This window comes from Carcharodon carcharias, chromosome 20 (assembly GCF_017639515.1).
Source record: "Carcharodon carcharias isolate sCarCar2 chromosome 20, sCarCar2.pri, whole genome shotgun sequence".
Taxonomy (NCBI): Eukaryota; Metazoa; Chordata; class Chondrichthyes; order Lamniformes; family Lamnidae; genus Carcharodon; species Carcharodon carcharias.
The window spans coordinates 112929077-112945228 of record NC_054486.1 but is presented as its reverse complement, the minus strand read 5'-3'; the positions used below and the strand labels follow the sequence as shown (position 1 = coordinate 112945228).

Genomic DNA, 16152 nt, shown 5'->3' with positions numbered 1-16152 from the left:
ACGGTGCTTAAGTTCTTTTAAATTCATTTTTATGGGATGTACATGGCACTGGCTAGGCCAGCATTTACTGCCCATATCTAATTGCACTTGAGAGGTGGTGGTGAGCTGCCTTCTTTTTAAACAACGCTCAACAGGGTAGATGCAGAAAGAATGTTCCCCCCTAGCTGGGTGATCTAGAACCAGGGGACACTGTCTCAGAAATAGCGGTAGGCCATTTAGGACTGAGATGAGGAGGAATTTCTTTACTAGAGGGTGGTGAATCTTTGGAATTCTCTAACCCAGAGGGCTGTGGAAACTCAGTCACTGAGCATGTTCAAGACAGAGATTAAATGAAATGAAAGGATATCGGTATGGTGCAGGAAAATGGCACTGAGGTAGAAGATCAGCCACAATCTAGTTGATTGGCAAAGCAGGCTTGAAGGACCGAATGGCCTACTCCTACGTTCATCAGTATACCTTTCACTATATCATTACTTCTATTCTTAATCCTTATAAACCTATAATCAGCATGTGCATTTCATGTCGTTTTTCTTTCAAAATTTCCGGTCACAAAAATTACTTACGTAAACTGATAAGGAATTCATATTCTGCTATTTAATGATATACTCTGTATAGTTAATGGGACTATAATTCATTAATTCCTCATTTGATTACTGTTTGAGATGCTTCTAATGAAGTCACTGAGATGATCTGAACTACCTGATACCCAATAAATGCAAACCGAGGGGAAAACTAAATATACAGAAGAGCAGAATGCCAGGTGAAAAGTTCAAGAGATAGAGATTATTCAATGCTCTAAATTAATGAACTACAATAACTTCAGTCAGGATGATCTGTATTTGATATTAAAAGTATGCTGAGGAGATTTACTGACCCGGATCATAACGACGTGAGACTCGAGCAGGATCTCCGGGAATGAGGGTTTCAGGACTTCCAGGCTGATATTTGGCACTGCAATGAGAAAGGGCTCATTACAATGTGTTCAGATACCTGCAATCACCAAATCTCATGAGTAAACACCTATTAGCATTTTCCAGGATATTGGTAAAAAGAATAGGAAACTAAGACAAATGATTTAAAGTTAGGGAGAAAAGAATTTGAGTCAAATGCCTTTTCAAAGTCCATGTAGACCACATCAACAGCATTACCTTCACTAACCTTTTCTATTACCTCTTCAAAAAACTCCAGCAAGTTAGTTTAACATGATTTCCCCTTTAGAAATTCATGCTGTCTCTTCCTCAGCAACCCATAATTTTCCACGTGACTACTAATTCTATCCCGAATAATTGTTTCTAGAATCTTGCGCACCACTGAAGTTAAACTGACAGGTCTGATCCTTATGACCTTTTTTGAAAAAAGGGCATAATGTTTGCTAATCTCCAATCCCCTGGCACCACCCGAGTCTAGGGAAGATTGAAAGATTATGGCAGTTTTTCCTGCCAACCTTTCGTTCCAGTCTATCTGGCCCAGTTTCGTTCTTGCCCCTTTGAAGTCAGCTCTTGTCCAGTTAATTATTTTTACTCTGGATTGCCTATTGTCCTTTTCTATCATTCTAAAACGTACAATACGATGATCACTGTCTCCTAAATGATCCCCCACTGACACTTGATCTACTTGGCCCGCCTCATTTCCAAAAGCCAGGACCAACAGTGTGTCTTTTTTTGTTGGATTGGACACATACTGCTGTAGAAAATTCTCCTGAACACAAGCTAGGAACTTTTGCCCCTCTCCGCCCTTTACACTACACTGTCCCAGTCTACATTTGGGTAATTAAAGTCCCCCATTATAACTACTCTATAATGCCTGCATCTCTCTACAATTTCCCTGCAGGTTTGTTCTTCTACATCCTTCTCACTATTTGGCGGTCTATAAGCTACACCAAGCAATGTAATTAATTGCACTCTTTGTTCCTTAGCTCTAGCCAAATTGATTGTGTCCTTGAACCCTCTGGGAAATCCTCTTTTGGAGCGAGAATCGAGTAGTAGAAGTTAGACAGCCCTCAGTAGTGGGACAGGAGAAGGGCTGCATGAACAGGAGGCCAACGTTTTAGATCAGAGAAGTGGGAGGCAGAGGGATTGGAAGAAGCAGCAGAGGTGGGGTGGAAAGGGATATGGAGCTATGCAAAGACGAGAAAATGGAATGATTTGAATCTTAGAATCATATAGCACAGAATTATGCCATTCAGTTCATCATGCCTTAGCTGGCTCTTATGCACAATTGACCAAATTCGGCAGAAGTTTCCCTTTGAAGTGTTTATCAAATTCCCCTTTGAAAGTTACTGTTGACCTCCTTCTTTTCAGGCAGTGCATTCCAGGTTGCAACAATTCACTGAAAATTTTCAACAAATTTTTCCCTTATGCACACCGGATCTTTTGCCGATTATCTTAAATCTGATTCCTCTGATTATTGACCCATTTACCCAGTGGAAACTGTTTCTTAACACGTGTAGAGGGCAATCAGTAGCGTGCATATCTCCTTCATGCTGGATTAACTCAATGTTCCTAAATTACACAGCTTTTCCTTGAGGCTTTTCCCTGTCTGGTTGATGATCTGTAACTCCAATGCTGAAAAAAGAAATCTTCTAATTAAGCGTTTCCATCTCACTGATGGAATCTACAATCCAATCCACACCCAACAACCTGCCCTGAAAACTCTGCTCACATTTTGACAGCTGCAACAAATTGCACCACAGCATGAGGCAATCCATAACATTCTAAAATAATCAACATTCTAAATCAAACAACCCATAATATTCTTTAAAAAATCAATTCACCCCATGTCCTGAATATTAATGAATCATTTAAAAAAAATTCTAGGGTCCAGACCTTCGCCAAAAATGAAACAGTTCTTCCTTGGGCCATACCCTGTAGCCAAGGATGGTAGCCAAAGTCTTTTTCAATGGAATATATTTTTGTTGAGAGTTACGAACTCCTTAAATGTCTGCCACTGCTTCTCTACCTATTTTCCCAGTCCACTTTAGCCAACTCTGTCTTCATACCCTTGTAATTGCCTTTAAGTGTACGACACGAGCTTCAGGCCCAAATTTCCCACCCTCAAACTGAATAATAAATTCCATCATGTTATGATCACTGCCTAGAGGACCCTTTATTATGAGGTCATTAATTCTGTTTCATTACACATTACCCTCTCGAATACTGTGCGCAGTTTTGGTCTCCTTATTTGCGGAAGGATGTAAATGCATTGGACGCAGTTCAGAGGAGGTTATTAGATTGATACCTGAAATGAGTGAATTGTCTTATGAGGAGAGGTTGGACAGGCTGGGCTTGTTTCCACTAGCGTTTAGAAGAGTGATTGAAGTATATAAGATCCTGAATGACAAGGTGGACATGGAAAGGATGTTTCCTCTTGTGGGTGAGTCCAGAACTAAGAGGCACTGTTTTAAAATTAGGAGTCACCCTTAAGGACAGATGAAAAGAAATGTTTTCTCTCAGAGAGTTGTGCAACTTTAGAACGCTCAGCCTCAGGAGGCAGTGGAAGTGGGGGTCACTGAATATTTTTAAGGCAGAGGTAGACGCATTCTTGTTAGGCAATGGAATCAAAGGTTATCAGGAGGTAGATAGAAAAGTAGAACTCAAAACACAAACAGATAGCCATAATCTCACTGATTGGCAGAGCAGGCTCGAGGGGTCAAATGGCCTAGATCTGCTCCCATTTCATATGTTCATTTGCACCAGATCCAAAATTTCTTGCTCCCTGGTTGGTTTCAGACAGGGTTGAAAACACACAAGGGCGCCAGGCGAATTCATCTGTCATAGCCCCCAACAAGTTCATGAAAATTCATCACAGAGGTGGCCAATGAGAGAAGGGTTATACCTGTACATGGGAGAGACAGAATCCTTGAGAAGCTGCTCCTCCAATCGCAGATTCTGTCTCTTCCATGCTCACTGCTCAAGCTCCTCCAATCACAGGTTCCCTCCATCCTGCTCTTGCTGCTCCTCAAGAGCCAAAATTTGTGACTGGAGCAGCAGCAAAGGCAATAGGAAGAGAACCTATGATTCAAGGTCAAAAAGCAGTTATTCTGACTGGTTCCGCTGCCACCATGCAGGAGTTTTCGGTTGTGCCAATTGTTAGACATCCTCTGAGAGCCAATGAGAAGAATCAGAAAATGAAAGAGGAAGTAGCCTCCTCCAATAACAAGGCTGAAGTAGGACCGGGGGCAGCTGTGAGCTTATCCAAGCACCCTGCCATAACTTCTTCAATAATAGCTTCTAATATTTTCCCTATAACAGATGTTAAGCTAACTGGCCTGTAGCTTCCCACTTTGTCTCCCTCCTTTTTTGAATAATGAAGTTACGTTTGCTATCTTCCAATCTAATGGGACCTTCCCCAAATATAAGGAATTTTGGATAATTAAAACCAATGCATCAACTATCTCGCTGGATACTTATTTTAAGACCCTAGGATGAAGTCCATCAAGACCCAGGCTCTTGTCAGCCCGTAGCTCCAACAATTTACCACTTCTCTGGTGACTGTAATTTTCCTGATTTTAAATGACACCATGTATGCCCAAGTAGATGATGCTGCATTGGGATCCCCTCTAGGCCCAGCTCTATCATTTTCATCGGTTTCCACAAGAAACGTGTTTTTGATGAAATGACCCCAACCTTCTACCACTTGCACATTTCCGATACATAGATAACATGCTTGCTATATTTAAATCTGCAGCTGGATAGAAGAATTTCCTTACACATCTTAATGCACTCCCTCTTGTGCTTAAATTCACCTTTGAAATGGAGAAGTCTAACAAGCTCCCTTTTCTCGACATGCTAATTTAGAAGAAAGTAGCTCAATTACCCTGTAATTCAAGGATAAGTAATTAATAATTAAATAGCTAATGGTTGGTATATATTTATTTCTGCATTTTCTACAAATACCCCTAAGTTAAGATTAAAAGTGCTATTACAGGAGATGAGAGAGGAGGAATCTGAACTATCCATAATGGGTCCCTGTCAACCCATTGCCTTATATTTAAGGCAATGTACGCAAATAGAATTAAAAAAAACACCTTAGGAAGGATGTGAAGGCATTAAAGAGGGTGCAGAAAAGATTTACAAGAATGGTAACAGAGTTGAGGAACTCAGTTACGTAGATAAATTGAAGAAGTTGGGACAGTTTCCCTTGGAGAACAGAAGGTTGAGGGGAGATTTAACAAAGGTATTCAAACTCATGACAGGTCTGGACAGTGTAGATTGGGAGAGACTGTTCCCATTGGTGGAAGGATCAAGAACCAGGAGGCACAGATTTAAGATAACTGGCAAAAGAAACAATGGTGACACGAGGAAAACATTTTCGCAGTGAGTGCTTAGGATGCGGAATGCACTGTCTGGGAGTATGGTGGATGCAGGGTCAACTGAGGCTTTCAAAAGGGAACCAGATCACTATCTGAAAAATGTGCAAGGCTTTAGGGGATAGGTAGGGCAGTGGCACAAGGTGAATTGCTCCTTCAGGAGGGCCAGCACAAGCATGACATGCAGAACAGCCTCCTTCTGTGCTGTAATCATATGATGATTCATGGTATGATTCTAAATAGCATCTGCAGCTTATTTGCCGATTTCACCAGTCAGTCTGTGTCCTCTGAAGTCAAATACTATCCTGTTCACTGTTTTGGCTTGGAAGAAAATAGGTCATTTTAGATCTATGATTCTGAAAGCTTTTACCACTGAATGTTTTCCTTGCTTCAAGCAAGTCTGCTTGAAACTAATTGATAAAATATTGATTACCTTGACAAGTCAACAACTCCATAATTATTGTGTAATATAGTTCCAGTATAGTAGAGAGCAAACCAGATGGACCTTGGGTCTTTAATCACTCAGCAATTCCTATGCTCTTAAGCTGAACTTATCCAAGACTTGGGCAGTCGAGCAGCACTAAAATGGTTAAACCATAAGACGTAGGAGCAGAAGTAGGCCATTTGGCCCATTGAGTCTGCTCCGCCATTCAATGAGATCATGGTTGATCTGATAATCCTCAACTCCACTTTCCTGCCTTGTACCCATAACCCTTGATTCCCGCACTGATTAAAAATCTGTCCATCTCAGCCTCAAAAATACTTAATGACCCAGCCTCTACAGCCCTCTGTGGTAAAGAATTCCACAGATTCACTATCGTCTGAAGAAATTCCTGCTCATCTGTTTTAAATGGCGCCCCCTTACTCTAAGAGGATGCCCTCTGGTCCGAGACTCTCCCACAAGGGGAAACAACCTCTCAGCATCTACCCTGTCAAGCCCCCTAAGAATCTTATATGTTTCAATAAGGTCGCCTCTCATTCTACTAAACTCCAATAAGTACAAGCCCAACCGACTCAAACCCTCCTCATAAGAAAACCTCTCCATCCCTGGGATCAACCAAGTGAACCTTCTCTGGGCTGCCTCTAATGCCAGTACATCTTTTCTTAGATAAGGGGACCAAAACTGTTCACAGTATTCTAGGAGTGGTCTAATTAGTGCCTTGTATAGTTTTAGCAAGACTTCCCTATTTTTATACTCCATTCCCTTTGAAATAAAGGCCAACATTCCATTTACCTTACCTATTACCTGCTGAACTTGTATGCTAGCTTTTTGGGATTCATGTACGAGAGCCCCAAAATTCCTCTGTGCTAAAGCTTTCTCCATTTAAATAATATTCAGCTCCTAGATTCTTCCTGCCAAAGCGCAGAACCTCACACTTTCCCACATTATATTCCATCTGCCACATTTTTCCCCCACTCACTTAACCTGTCTATATCCCTCTGTAGACTCCTTGTGTCATGCTCACCACTTGCCTTCCCACCTATTTTTGTGCCATCCGCAAACTTGGTGATAGTACATTCATTTCCCTCATCCAAGTCATTAATATATATTGTAAATAATTGTGGCACTCCACTAGTTACAGGTTGCCATCCTGAAAATGCCCCTTGGATCCCAACTGTCATCCATTAGTTAGCCAGTCCTCTATCCATGCTAATATACTACTCCCCAACACCATGGGCTCTTATCTTATTAAGTAGCCTTATATGTGGTATCTTATTGAATGCCTTTTGGAAATCCAAATATATTGCATCTACTGGTTCCCCTTTATCTATCCTGCTTGTTACCTCCTCAAAGAATTCTAATAAATTTGTCAGGCATGATTTTCCCTTCATGAAGCCTTGCTGACTCTGCTTGATTTATGTATTTGTAAATGCTCTGCTTTTACATCCTTTATAATGGACTCCAACATTTCCACAATGACAGATGTTAAGCTAACTGGCCTATAGTTGCCTGTTTTTTTGTCTCCCTCCCTTTTTGAATAAGGGTGTTACATTGGCAGTTTTCTGATCCTCTGGGACTTTTCCAGAATCTAAGGACTATTGGTGGATACACTGATCATAATCTTCCATTTCTGCAGCTATTTCATTTAATATCAGAGCATGCAACCCATCAAGCCTTCATCAGCCTTTAGCCCAATTAGTTTCCCTAGTACCTTTTCTCTACTGATAGTTATTGTAGTTATTTCCTCCCCCCTTTTGCCCCTTGATTATTTAGTATTTTTGGAATACTATTAGTGTCTTCTACCGTGAAGGCTGATGCAAAGTATTTATTCAAGTCCTCTGCCATTTCCTTGTTCCCCATTATTATTTCCCTAGCCTCATTCTCTATGGGGCCTATATTGACTTTGGCCTCTCTCTTCCTTTTCATATATTTAAAGAAGCTCTCACTGTCCGTTTTTATATCACTTGCTTGTTTACCCTCAAACTTTATTTTCTCCCTATTTCTTAATTTTTTGGTCATCTTCTGTTGGTTTTTAAAACTTCCCAATTATTTGGCTTACCACTAATCTTTGCCACATTGTATGCTTTTTCCTTCACTTTGATACTATCCTTAATTCCTTGGTTAGTTTATCCCCCTCCTAGAATCCTTCTTCCTCACTGGGATATATCTTTGTTGTGAATCATGAACTATTTTCTGAAATGTCTAGCATTGTTCATCAACTGTTTTTTCTGCTAAACTCCTTTCCCTGTCCATTCCAGCCAACTCTGCCCTCATTTCTTTGTAATTACCCTTATTTAAATTTAGCACAGATGTTTCCAAACTAAGTTTCTCATTCTCAAATTGAATGCTAAATTCCACCTTGTTATGGTCACTGTTTCTCAGGGGATCTTCTACTCAGATAATTTATTAAACCTGCCTCATTATACATTGCCAGATCCAAAATAGCCTGATCCCTGGTTGGATCCACAACACATTGTTCTAGGAAACCATCCCGAATACACTCTTTGTGAATTCTTGTTCGTGGCTACCTCTGCCAATTTGATTTTCCCAATCCACACGGAGATTAAAGTTACCCATGATTAATATACTGCCTTTATTACAGGCCCTCATTATTTCCTGATTTATTCTCTGTCTGACAGCATAGCTACTGTTAGGGAGCCTATAGACTACTCCCACCAGCGTTTTCTTCTCCTTGTTATTTCTTACGTCCACCCATATCCTCTGATCCAAGATCATTTTTTGCTTTCGTACTTATTCCATTTCATACTAACAAAGCTACCCCACCACCCTTTCCTTCTTGGCTGTCCTTTCGAAAAGTCACATACCCCTGAATATTCAGTTCCCAGCTTTGAACTCCTTGTAACCATGTCTCCGTAATGGCTATAAGATCATACTCATTAATCATTTCATACTCTTCAATTCATTTATTTTGTTTTGAATACTACGTGCACTTAAGTAAAGAGCCATTAATTTTGCCTTTTTACCATTTTATTCCCCTTTGACCCTATTTCCTGCTTTTTATTTTATGTCTGTACACTCTATCCCTCCTGTCACACTCTGGGTATCATTACCTCAGTAGCTGCCCTGTAATGCCACCATATCCTTTTGCTTTGTGAGCCTACTTAACCCCTCTCCAGAACCCTCCCCCCTCTGTTTAGTTTAATGCCCTCTTCGATTCACCAGGACACTGGTCCCAGTACAGTTCAAGTGAAGCCCATCCCACTGGAACAGCTCCCAGTACTGATGCCAGTGCCCCATGAACTGAAACCCATTCCTCCTGCACCAATATTTGAGCCACACATTTAACTCCTTGACTTTATTTAACCTATACCAGTTTACCCATGGCTCAGGTAGTAATCCCGAGATTATTACCTTGGAGGTTCTGCTTTTTAACTTAGCTCCTAACTGTTCAAATTCTTTTAGCAGAACCTTGTTTCTAGTCCTATCAAAGCCATTGGTACCAACGTGGACAATGACAACTGGATCCCTCCCCTCCCACTTCAAGTTCCTCTCCAGCCCTGAGGGGATGTCCTTAACCCTGGCGCCGGGCAGGCAATACAGCCTTTGGGATTCACGCTCACGGCTGCAGAGAACAAGAGAAAAGATGGAGACGTAGAACTGGCTATCATTGTTATGTATGGAAGGTTTACCCAAGAATGTGGATCACTGGGCAGCATGGAGGTAGTGATGGGCCCAACATTAGATCCTCAAGGAACTCCTGAGGTGGCAATGAGGGAGAGGGGAAAAAAAGCCATTTCCAAAAGTCCATTGACTATACCCAGATGGACAGAACTGGAAGCATACAAGAGCAGTAGAATGGAGCTAGACCATGACAATGTGACCAATAATCTTAAACACTGATGAGACCGAGAGGGATAAGGAGGAACAGGGCACCACGACTATCAATGCTATGCAAGATATATTCATGGTTTTTTTCCAGGGCAGACACCATAGAGGGATTCAAACTAGAATTTCTGGAGAGATGGGCACTGAGCAGAGAAATGTCATGCTCCAGAAGGGGCTTTATAGAAGTGACAATAATTGGAAGCGACAGATAGTTTAAAGGTGGGCATTGTGTTTAAGTGGTGCACGAAATCATTTTGGAATAATTCAGCTAACCTCAACTTTAGAGAGAATTGAGAGAGAAATTGGTAGAGAACTTTTTTGTTCAAACAAATACAAGAGTTTATCAATGTACTGGTAGCCTCGTTTACAAATTCCCACATTGTCTCACTTCACCGTACTTCTGCAATTTGTCTAGTCTACAGCCCAGTTTATATACTCTCTTCTTATGAGTCAGGCTTTCTGACAGTGAAACAGAAGAGATCAATTCTTTGATTTCAGTTTTGATTCCCATTGCTGCTTAGTATCATGCTTCTCTTTCGCCATCCAGTGTCACCTTGGGATGTCCAAATTAAGGTCCTCAGTAAGATGTTGGCAACAATGTGCAATTACTACTTCTGTAAGGACAACAGGGCAACAGTTCCAGCATTTATTAATGATTACGCCCATAGGAACATAACACAATCTACATTAACACATTCCTATTCAGTGACTTGCACACAACCTACATATGCATCCAAAATCCCTTTGGGCTTCCTAAGTATTGAATGATTAAAACAATAAGGGTCAGATATTATAGGCACAAGAGGTTTATTATTACTACAATCACATCGGCAGCCACTTACATTTGGCATTGACATGGTCCTCAATGTTCCACAGTGAGTTAGGGGTTTCTTTAAGGTATGGACTACAGCTGACTTCGACCTGTTCCCAGCCCCTAGCAACAGCAAAGACAAACAGAGACACACAGTTCAAATCAAATTTTCAAATGTTGAAACAGTGAAGCACCTCTCATGACATTGGGTTGCAAAGACAGGTGTGAATTTTAAACAGACACAAAGCTCCACTATTTAAATTAGATGTGAAGTATATGCTCATGTAAGTACACAAACTGTGGCCACTGTGGTTACAATGTCTCCTTTCACTAAGTTAGGAGGCACAGGAGGAGGAAGTTACAAAGGGATGTGGGCAGACAAAGTGGGCAAAGTTAATGCAGATGGAATTCAAATTGGGAAAAAAGTGTGAGGGCACCCACTTGATATCTGGGAAAGACAAATCAGAATATTTTCTTAATGGTGAAAGACTAAACTACCAAGAGTTGATGATAACAGAATTCACATTTTTAAAAGGGATGGCAATGCAGGAATCAATATGATTTGTGGTCACCACAACCTCAGTGTATCAGGAGCAGTGTGGGAAGCCTTTTGAGGTGTGGACTGTGATGTGTGACCATTATTAAGCAGTAGCAGGACATCTAGAAAATGATAATACAAATCAGACAATAAAAGCTTACAGGGAATATCTGACATAACATTTTTGATCAAAAGCTAAGAGCTTGCAAAACAGGCAAATGAATCAGCCAATAACACTCACCATTTGGGCAAGGATTTCCCTGAGGAGTACAGGACACATCCAGTTGCCACATGGATGAACCGAATTTTACTTCTTAGAACTTTAATCAGATCCCCATTCTGTCCCCCAACCACCTCAATTCTCCAGAAATCATTTGAATCCCCAGTTCCATTCTATAAATGAACAAAAGCAACCTTCAATCATCAGAAGTAGAATTTATCTTCATCAGAGCAGTTCCTGTCCCTGTACACCACTAAGTTACATAGGAATCAAGGTCCAGCTGGTTCGCTTTCTACCATCCGGTAGTCACATGATACAATGACAATTAAGTTATTGATGAAGCACAACCACCAATCACTATCAATGAGTCTATAACTATAAGGCGAGGAAAACCTGCATTGGTGGAAAGTTTTGGGAACCATAAATCTGAAAGCACCTGCTCTTCCCAAACATGCCACATTCACTATACACGTCTTTAATTACTCAATATCATATCTCAAATTTTCTGTTTTGAAAGAAATCTAATTTGCATTTAAGTTCCGTCAATATTAATTGCTGCCACTATCTTCCTAGATTGACCAATTGCTCATTAAAACATTGTTTTTCTGGATTAGTTTTGAATTTTCCCCCTTCAAGTGCAGGCTATGTCCTCTGGTTCTACTGTTGTGGATGAGACAGCTTGACATGCCTACATTATCTCACTTTTTTTAGACTCTGAAAAGCAGCTTTCAATCTTTTCTTTTCAGTGAGAACATGGCACAAATACAGTGCATATAAATCATACCTGGTTTCTTTACCAGAGTGCTCCGTCAGGATGGTCATGCCTCCCTCTGAAAACTCAATCAATAAAACCACAACGATCTCTGCACAAGATACATCTGTCTCTTAGCCTTATATCTTTTCAATCTCTGGGAAGACTCTTGCTGTTTAGCCTTCACAATATCTGTGCCCCAGGTGGGCACATTGTAACAGACTCCAACTGCCCTGGGATTTCCTTTCAAAAACATTCATTTGTGCAGAAATAACTTTTCCTCGATCTAAGCCAAAGTCCTTGAACATTCCTTACTATTCCATATCCTGTGACCTGGAAGTGCTTCTTTGTTAGTGGTGCCTCATGCTGGTGACTGTGCATATTCCGAGACGTTCTAGCAATCAAAAAACAGAAAAATGAGCCTGCAGAAGGAACCTCATTTTTATTAAACTGAAAAACTGAAAATGAGCTCATTTCCAAGACTTACTCTTTGTGCTCAAGTCTGAAGACATCACCATGTCGAATATGTTGGATAGTGTCACCCGTGTCTGTAAAAGGCATCAGAGGGGGCAATTAATCAGGTGAGGTGCTCTCTCTCAAAAGATTGTTTCACAAACTCCCAGCTTATGGGTTTCATATACTAACGTTCATCGACATCTTCAGCTTTCAAACAGATCAACACAATCGCTAATAATCATTTTTCAAGGGTTCATTTTCCAGCACTTATCAAATCCACATTAACAAAAACAGATCTAAATGAATAATTTGACTTTATCTAAATGACTAAACAATAAGTAAATCTGCTCTCTACTGGATCATTAAATTCAATGAGTTTCAAGGGTTCATTTTCCAGCACTTATCAAATCCACATTAACAAAAACAGATCTAAATGAATAATTTGACTTTATCTAAATGACTAAACAATAAGTAAATCTGCTCTCTACTGGATCATTAAATTCAATGAGCTTCAGAAGGCAAAAAAAAAATCATTTAATAGTCCTGTCAACATGAAAACAGTCAATTAACTATTAACAGCTTCAATGTCCAGCACCTCAAAAGGGGAAATGGGGTGTAGTGGGGAATTTTGAGATGCAGGAACTCTAAGAAAATGTGTTGGCCATATCATTTCTAAACCTACTATTATGTTGTATTCCTATGTACTAATCATTGGAGTCCCCAAATATTTAGTAAAAGTATGCTTTTTAATTGAAAAGATTTTACAGGACTACATGGAAAAGACAGAAGAGTAGGCTAACTGAATTGTTGTTGCAGAGACAATGTACTGAATTGCCTACCTTTGTGCTGTAACCGTTCTATAATTCTATAGATACATTCAATGAAACTGATAAATGTTTGAGGAAGAAAGAAGCTAAAGGTTACCCTGATAGTGTGATCAAGAAAGTTGGGACGAGGTGTGAAACATAAACACCAATGAGGTGGGTCAAATGGCCTGTCTCCATGCTGTAAATTCCATGTAAAGCTGCCAGCAGGGAATACAAACACTATACCATGTTTCACATCCTCATGTCATCACCACCAAGGAATTAATCTGAATCACTCCTGCCCCCACTCCCTCACATTCTCTCTCCTCCAACCCCCTCACACTCATGCTCCCCCCACAATGTCCATCAGACACTCATGCAGACACTGGCCACCTTGCCTGGACCCTGTTCATCAGGCTGCCCTTGCCTGGACCTTATTTTCAAACTTACCTTCCCACTCATTGCTGCTCGTCCAATCGCTAGTGAGACTATCAATAACAAATGCAGGGAGAAACTAGCCTGTAGCTGGATGAGCAGCTTTACAGCATTTTTCAAATATAAATCAGTTGAATGTCCAACATGTTTGGTGGGCCACATGGAGTTAGAAAAGCCTGTTTTAAGTAGAAGGTGCCAGAGCAATGCTTTGGTGTGTTCCAGCAGCACTACAGCACTGCCCACCACCACCTAATTATGTTTGAATGGCAGTACCTTGCTGCTGCTTCAATTACATGTTTAACTCCACATAAATAATCAACAAAGTACAAAAATCAAACCCTGACCCCAGTTAAGAAGCAGAAGGACAAGATTAACAACAGAATCTGCACAGATCCCCAAACAGTATAAAGCCAATGGTAACACCAAGTAGGGGCAGGTAAGATGCCTATAGACAAATGAGAGCACATGAAATTGGAGGCAACCAATTGGCTTGTATAAGGACTTGGTTTGGAGGTAGGACAGACAGTAGGAATACTCAGTATGTACTCAAATTGACAGAGTGTGACTCTGTTCTGGACCAATGCTTTGCACTTGACTTAACAATGACTTAGATTAGGGAATAGAGAAGAAAGCCATATATACAAGTTTGCTGACGACATTTAGTTAGATGGCATGGTACATAAAGTAGTTTGGAACAGGAAGTAGCATTGACAGGACGTTGACAATAAAATGAGTGACTTAAACTTAAATATACGAAAGTGTGAGGTCATCCATTTTGGGCACAAGAAAGATGGATTCGAAAGAGAGCAGCTGGAATGAGCAGTTAAGTGTCTTCGTGACGTTAGCACAAAAGCTATGATACTTACACAGAAAAAAATTCAAAGGCTAATGGGGTGCTCATCTTTACCTCAAGAAGGCTGGAAAACAAGAGCTAGTGAAAACAAGCTATTGAATGGCGGAACATGCTCGAGGGTTAAATCGGCTTCTTCCTACACCCATTGTTACAATCTCCGTACAGACCAATAGCTTTTTAAAGAAATATGAATTTCCCAGCAACTGATGGAAAGAATTGCACAAGATGATTTCACATTTTAACGTAAAAAGGCGTTTCCTTAAAGTGGTCCATGAACTAAGAATTTGTGTGTATGTAGCCCCTTTTAATTTGGTGAATGATTCAATTTAAAAATAAACCAGCAGTCAAGCTTTATTCTTAAACAAAATAAAAGTTATTTTATTATGAAACTACTGCTGTAAGTTACTTAAGTAATAAAGCTATTAACTAAAATACAGATATAAAGATTAAAAATGCAGTTAAAGGAAAAAAGGAGATGAGATTTTTAAATCAATCTCCAATAGATATCATTGCGGGTCTATTGCTCGAGTTCCTTCTTTCAGAAGTGAAGGGGTTGAAATTTGAGGTTCGGTTTAGCAGCTGCAATAGCTTCTGCAGTTGACTAGTCAGCGTTTGCCTTTTTTAGGTGGACACAGCAGGTTTTTCGGAGATAGAGGTTTCTTATTCTTCACTAATTCTGTGGTTACTGCACTTGCAGATTTCCTGGTCTCCTTCAACAGGAGAACAGTTGATTTCTTAATACCTTCTTCTCTGTCCTCCCCTTGGCCAAGAATCCTCTCTGATGTTATCTCTCAGAGTTCTTCCTGGGGGGTTCTGCACCCTGCCACACAAGATAGCTTCCTACAGCCTCTTTTATACAGTTTTAAAAAAATACAAAAATGGCTGCTGTGTTAATTTTCAAAGAGTCTTTGTTTCACCAGGCAAAGAAGTTAATTACAATGTGGTCCTCTGAAGTCTTTCCTGTCTCCTGCTGCCTCAGAAGTAAAAGGGTTTTTCACACCTTTTATAAGATTCAATGGACATCTCTGGAGTTGCCTTTGCATGTTAATGACTCTTGGTAGCTAGCTTTTGAGATACAAATATGACAAGGTTCGAACAAACACAGAATGGTGCCATGTTGTCTGTCCATACTTCCATTTTGAAACAGGCTTTTAAACTCAATGTAAAGGTTTGAAAACAGAAAACAGTTGTCCTTAAATCTGTAATATCATAATTACACATCTGTGATAACCAGAACAAACTAAAATCAACATAGACTAAACATTAGATATTAAGATAATATCACCACCATCAACACCCCTTTGTCCTTTTGTCTATGACATCTTTGGCAGTCTTTTCTTGGCTTCTACCTATCACTGGCTGCCTATCGAGCCCACCCCCTTCTACCAGCTTATATTTCATCTCATTTCTATATGTCTTAGTTCTGATGAAAGGTCATACGAACGTGAAACATCAACTATATCCCTCTCCGCAGATGCTGTCAGACCTGCTGAGTTTTTCCAGGTAGTTTTGTTTTTGTTCTAGACTAAACATTACTTAAGAGGCAAGTAATATACCAAGCCACAGAAAAGTACTTCCCCAGTAACTAATTAACACAAACAAAAATACTTTATGACCTGTCTGTTACACCATGCTCTCAGCAGACATGTAGCCCTGCAGATTCAAGTCCAAACCCCTCCCAGAGTT

The 16152-nt window shown here is 40.3% G+C and overlaps 1 protein-coding gene across 6 annotated transcripts in view; it reads right to left on the bottom strand.

Annotated features, from left to right (window-relative positions):
- pomt2 (protein-O-mannosyltransferase 2) overlaps positions 1-16152 on the bottom strand; it is a 117800-nt gene that overhangs the window by 51822 nt on the left and 49826 nt on the right. For all 6 annotated transcript variants that reach the window (XM_041214578.1, XM_041214579.1, XM_041214580.1 and 3 more), the window contains 5 exons: positions 12404-12464; positions 12232-12310; positions 11187-11338; positions 10439-10530; positions 875-951 (listed from right to left, as the gene is read on the bottom strand). In XM_041214578.1, coding sequence (XP_041070512.1) covers positions 875-951; positions 10439-10530; positions 11187-11338; positions 12232-12310; positions 12404-12464 — 461 coding nt within the window. The remainder of the gene's footprint in view (positions 1-874; positions 952-10438; positions 10531-11186; positions 11339-12231; positions 12311-12403; positions 12465-16152) is intronic.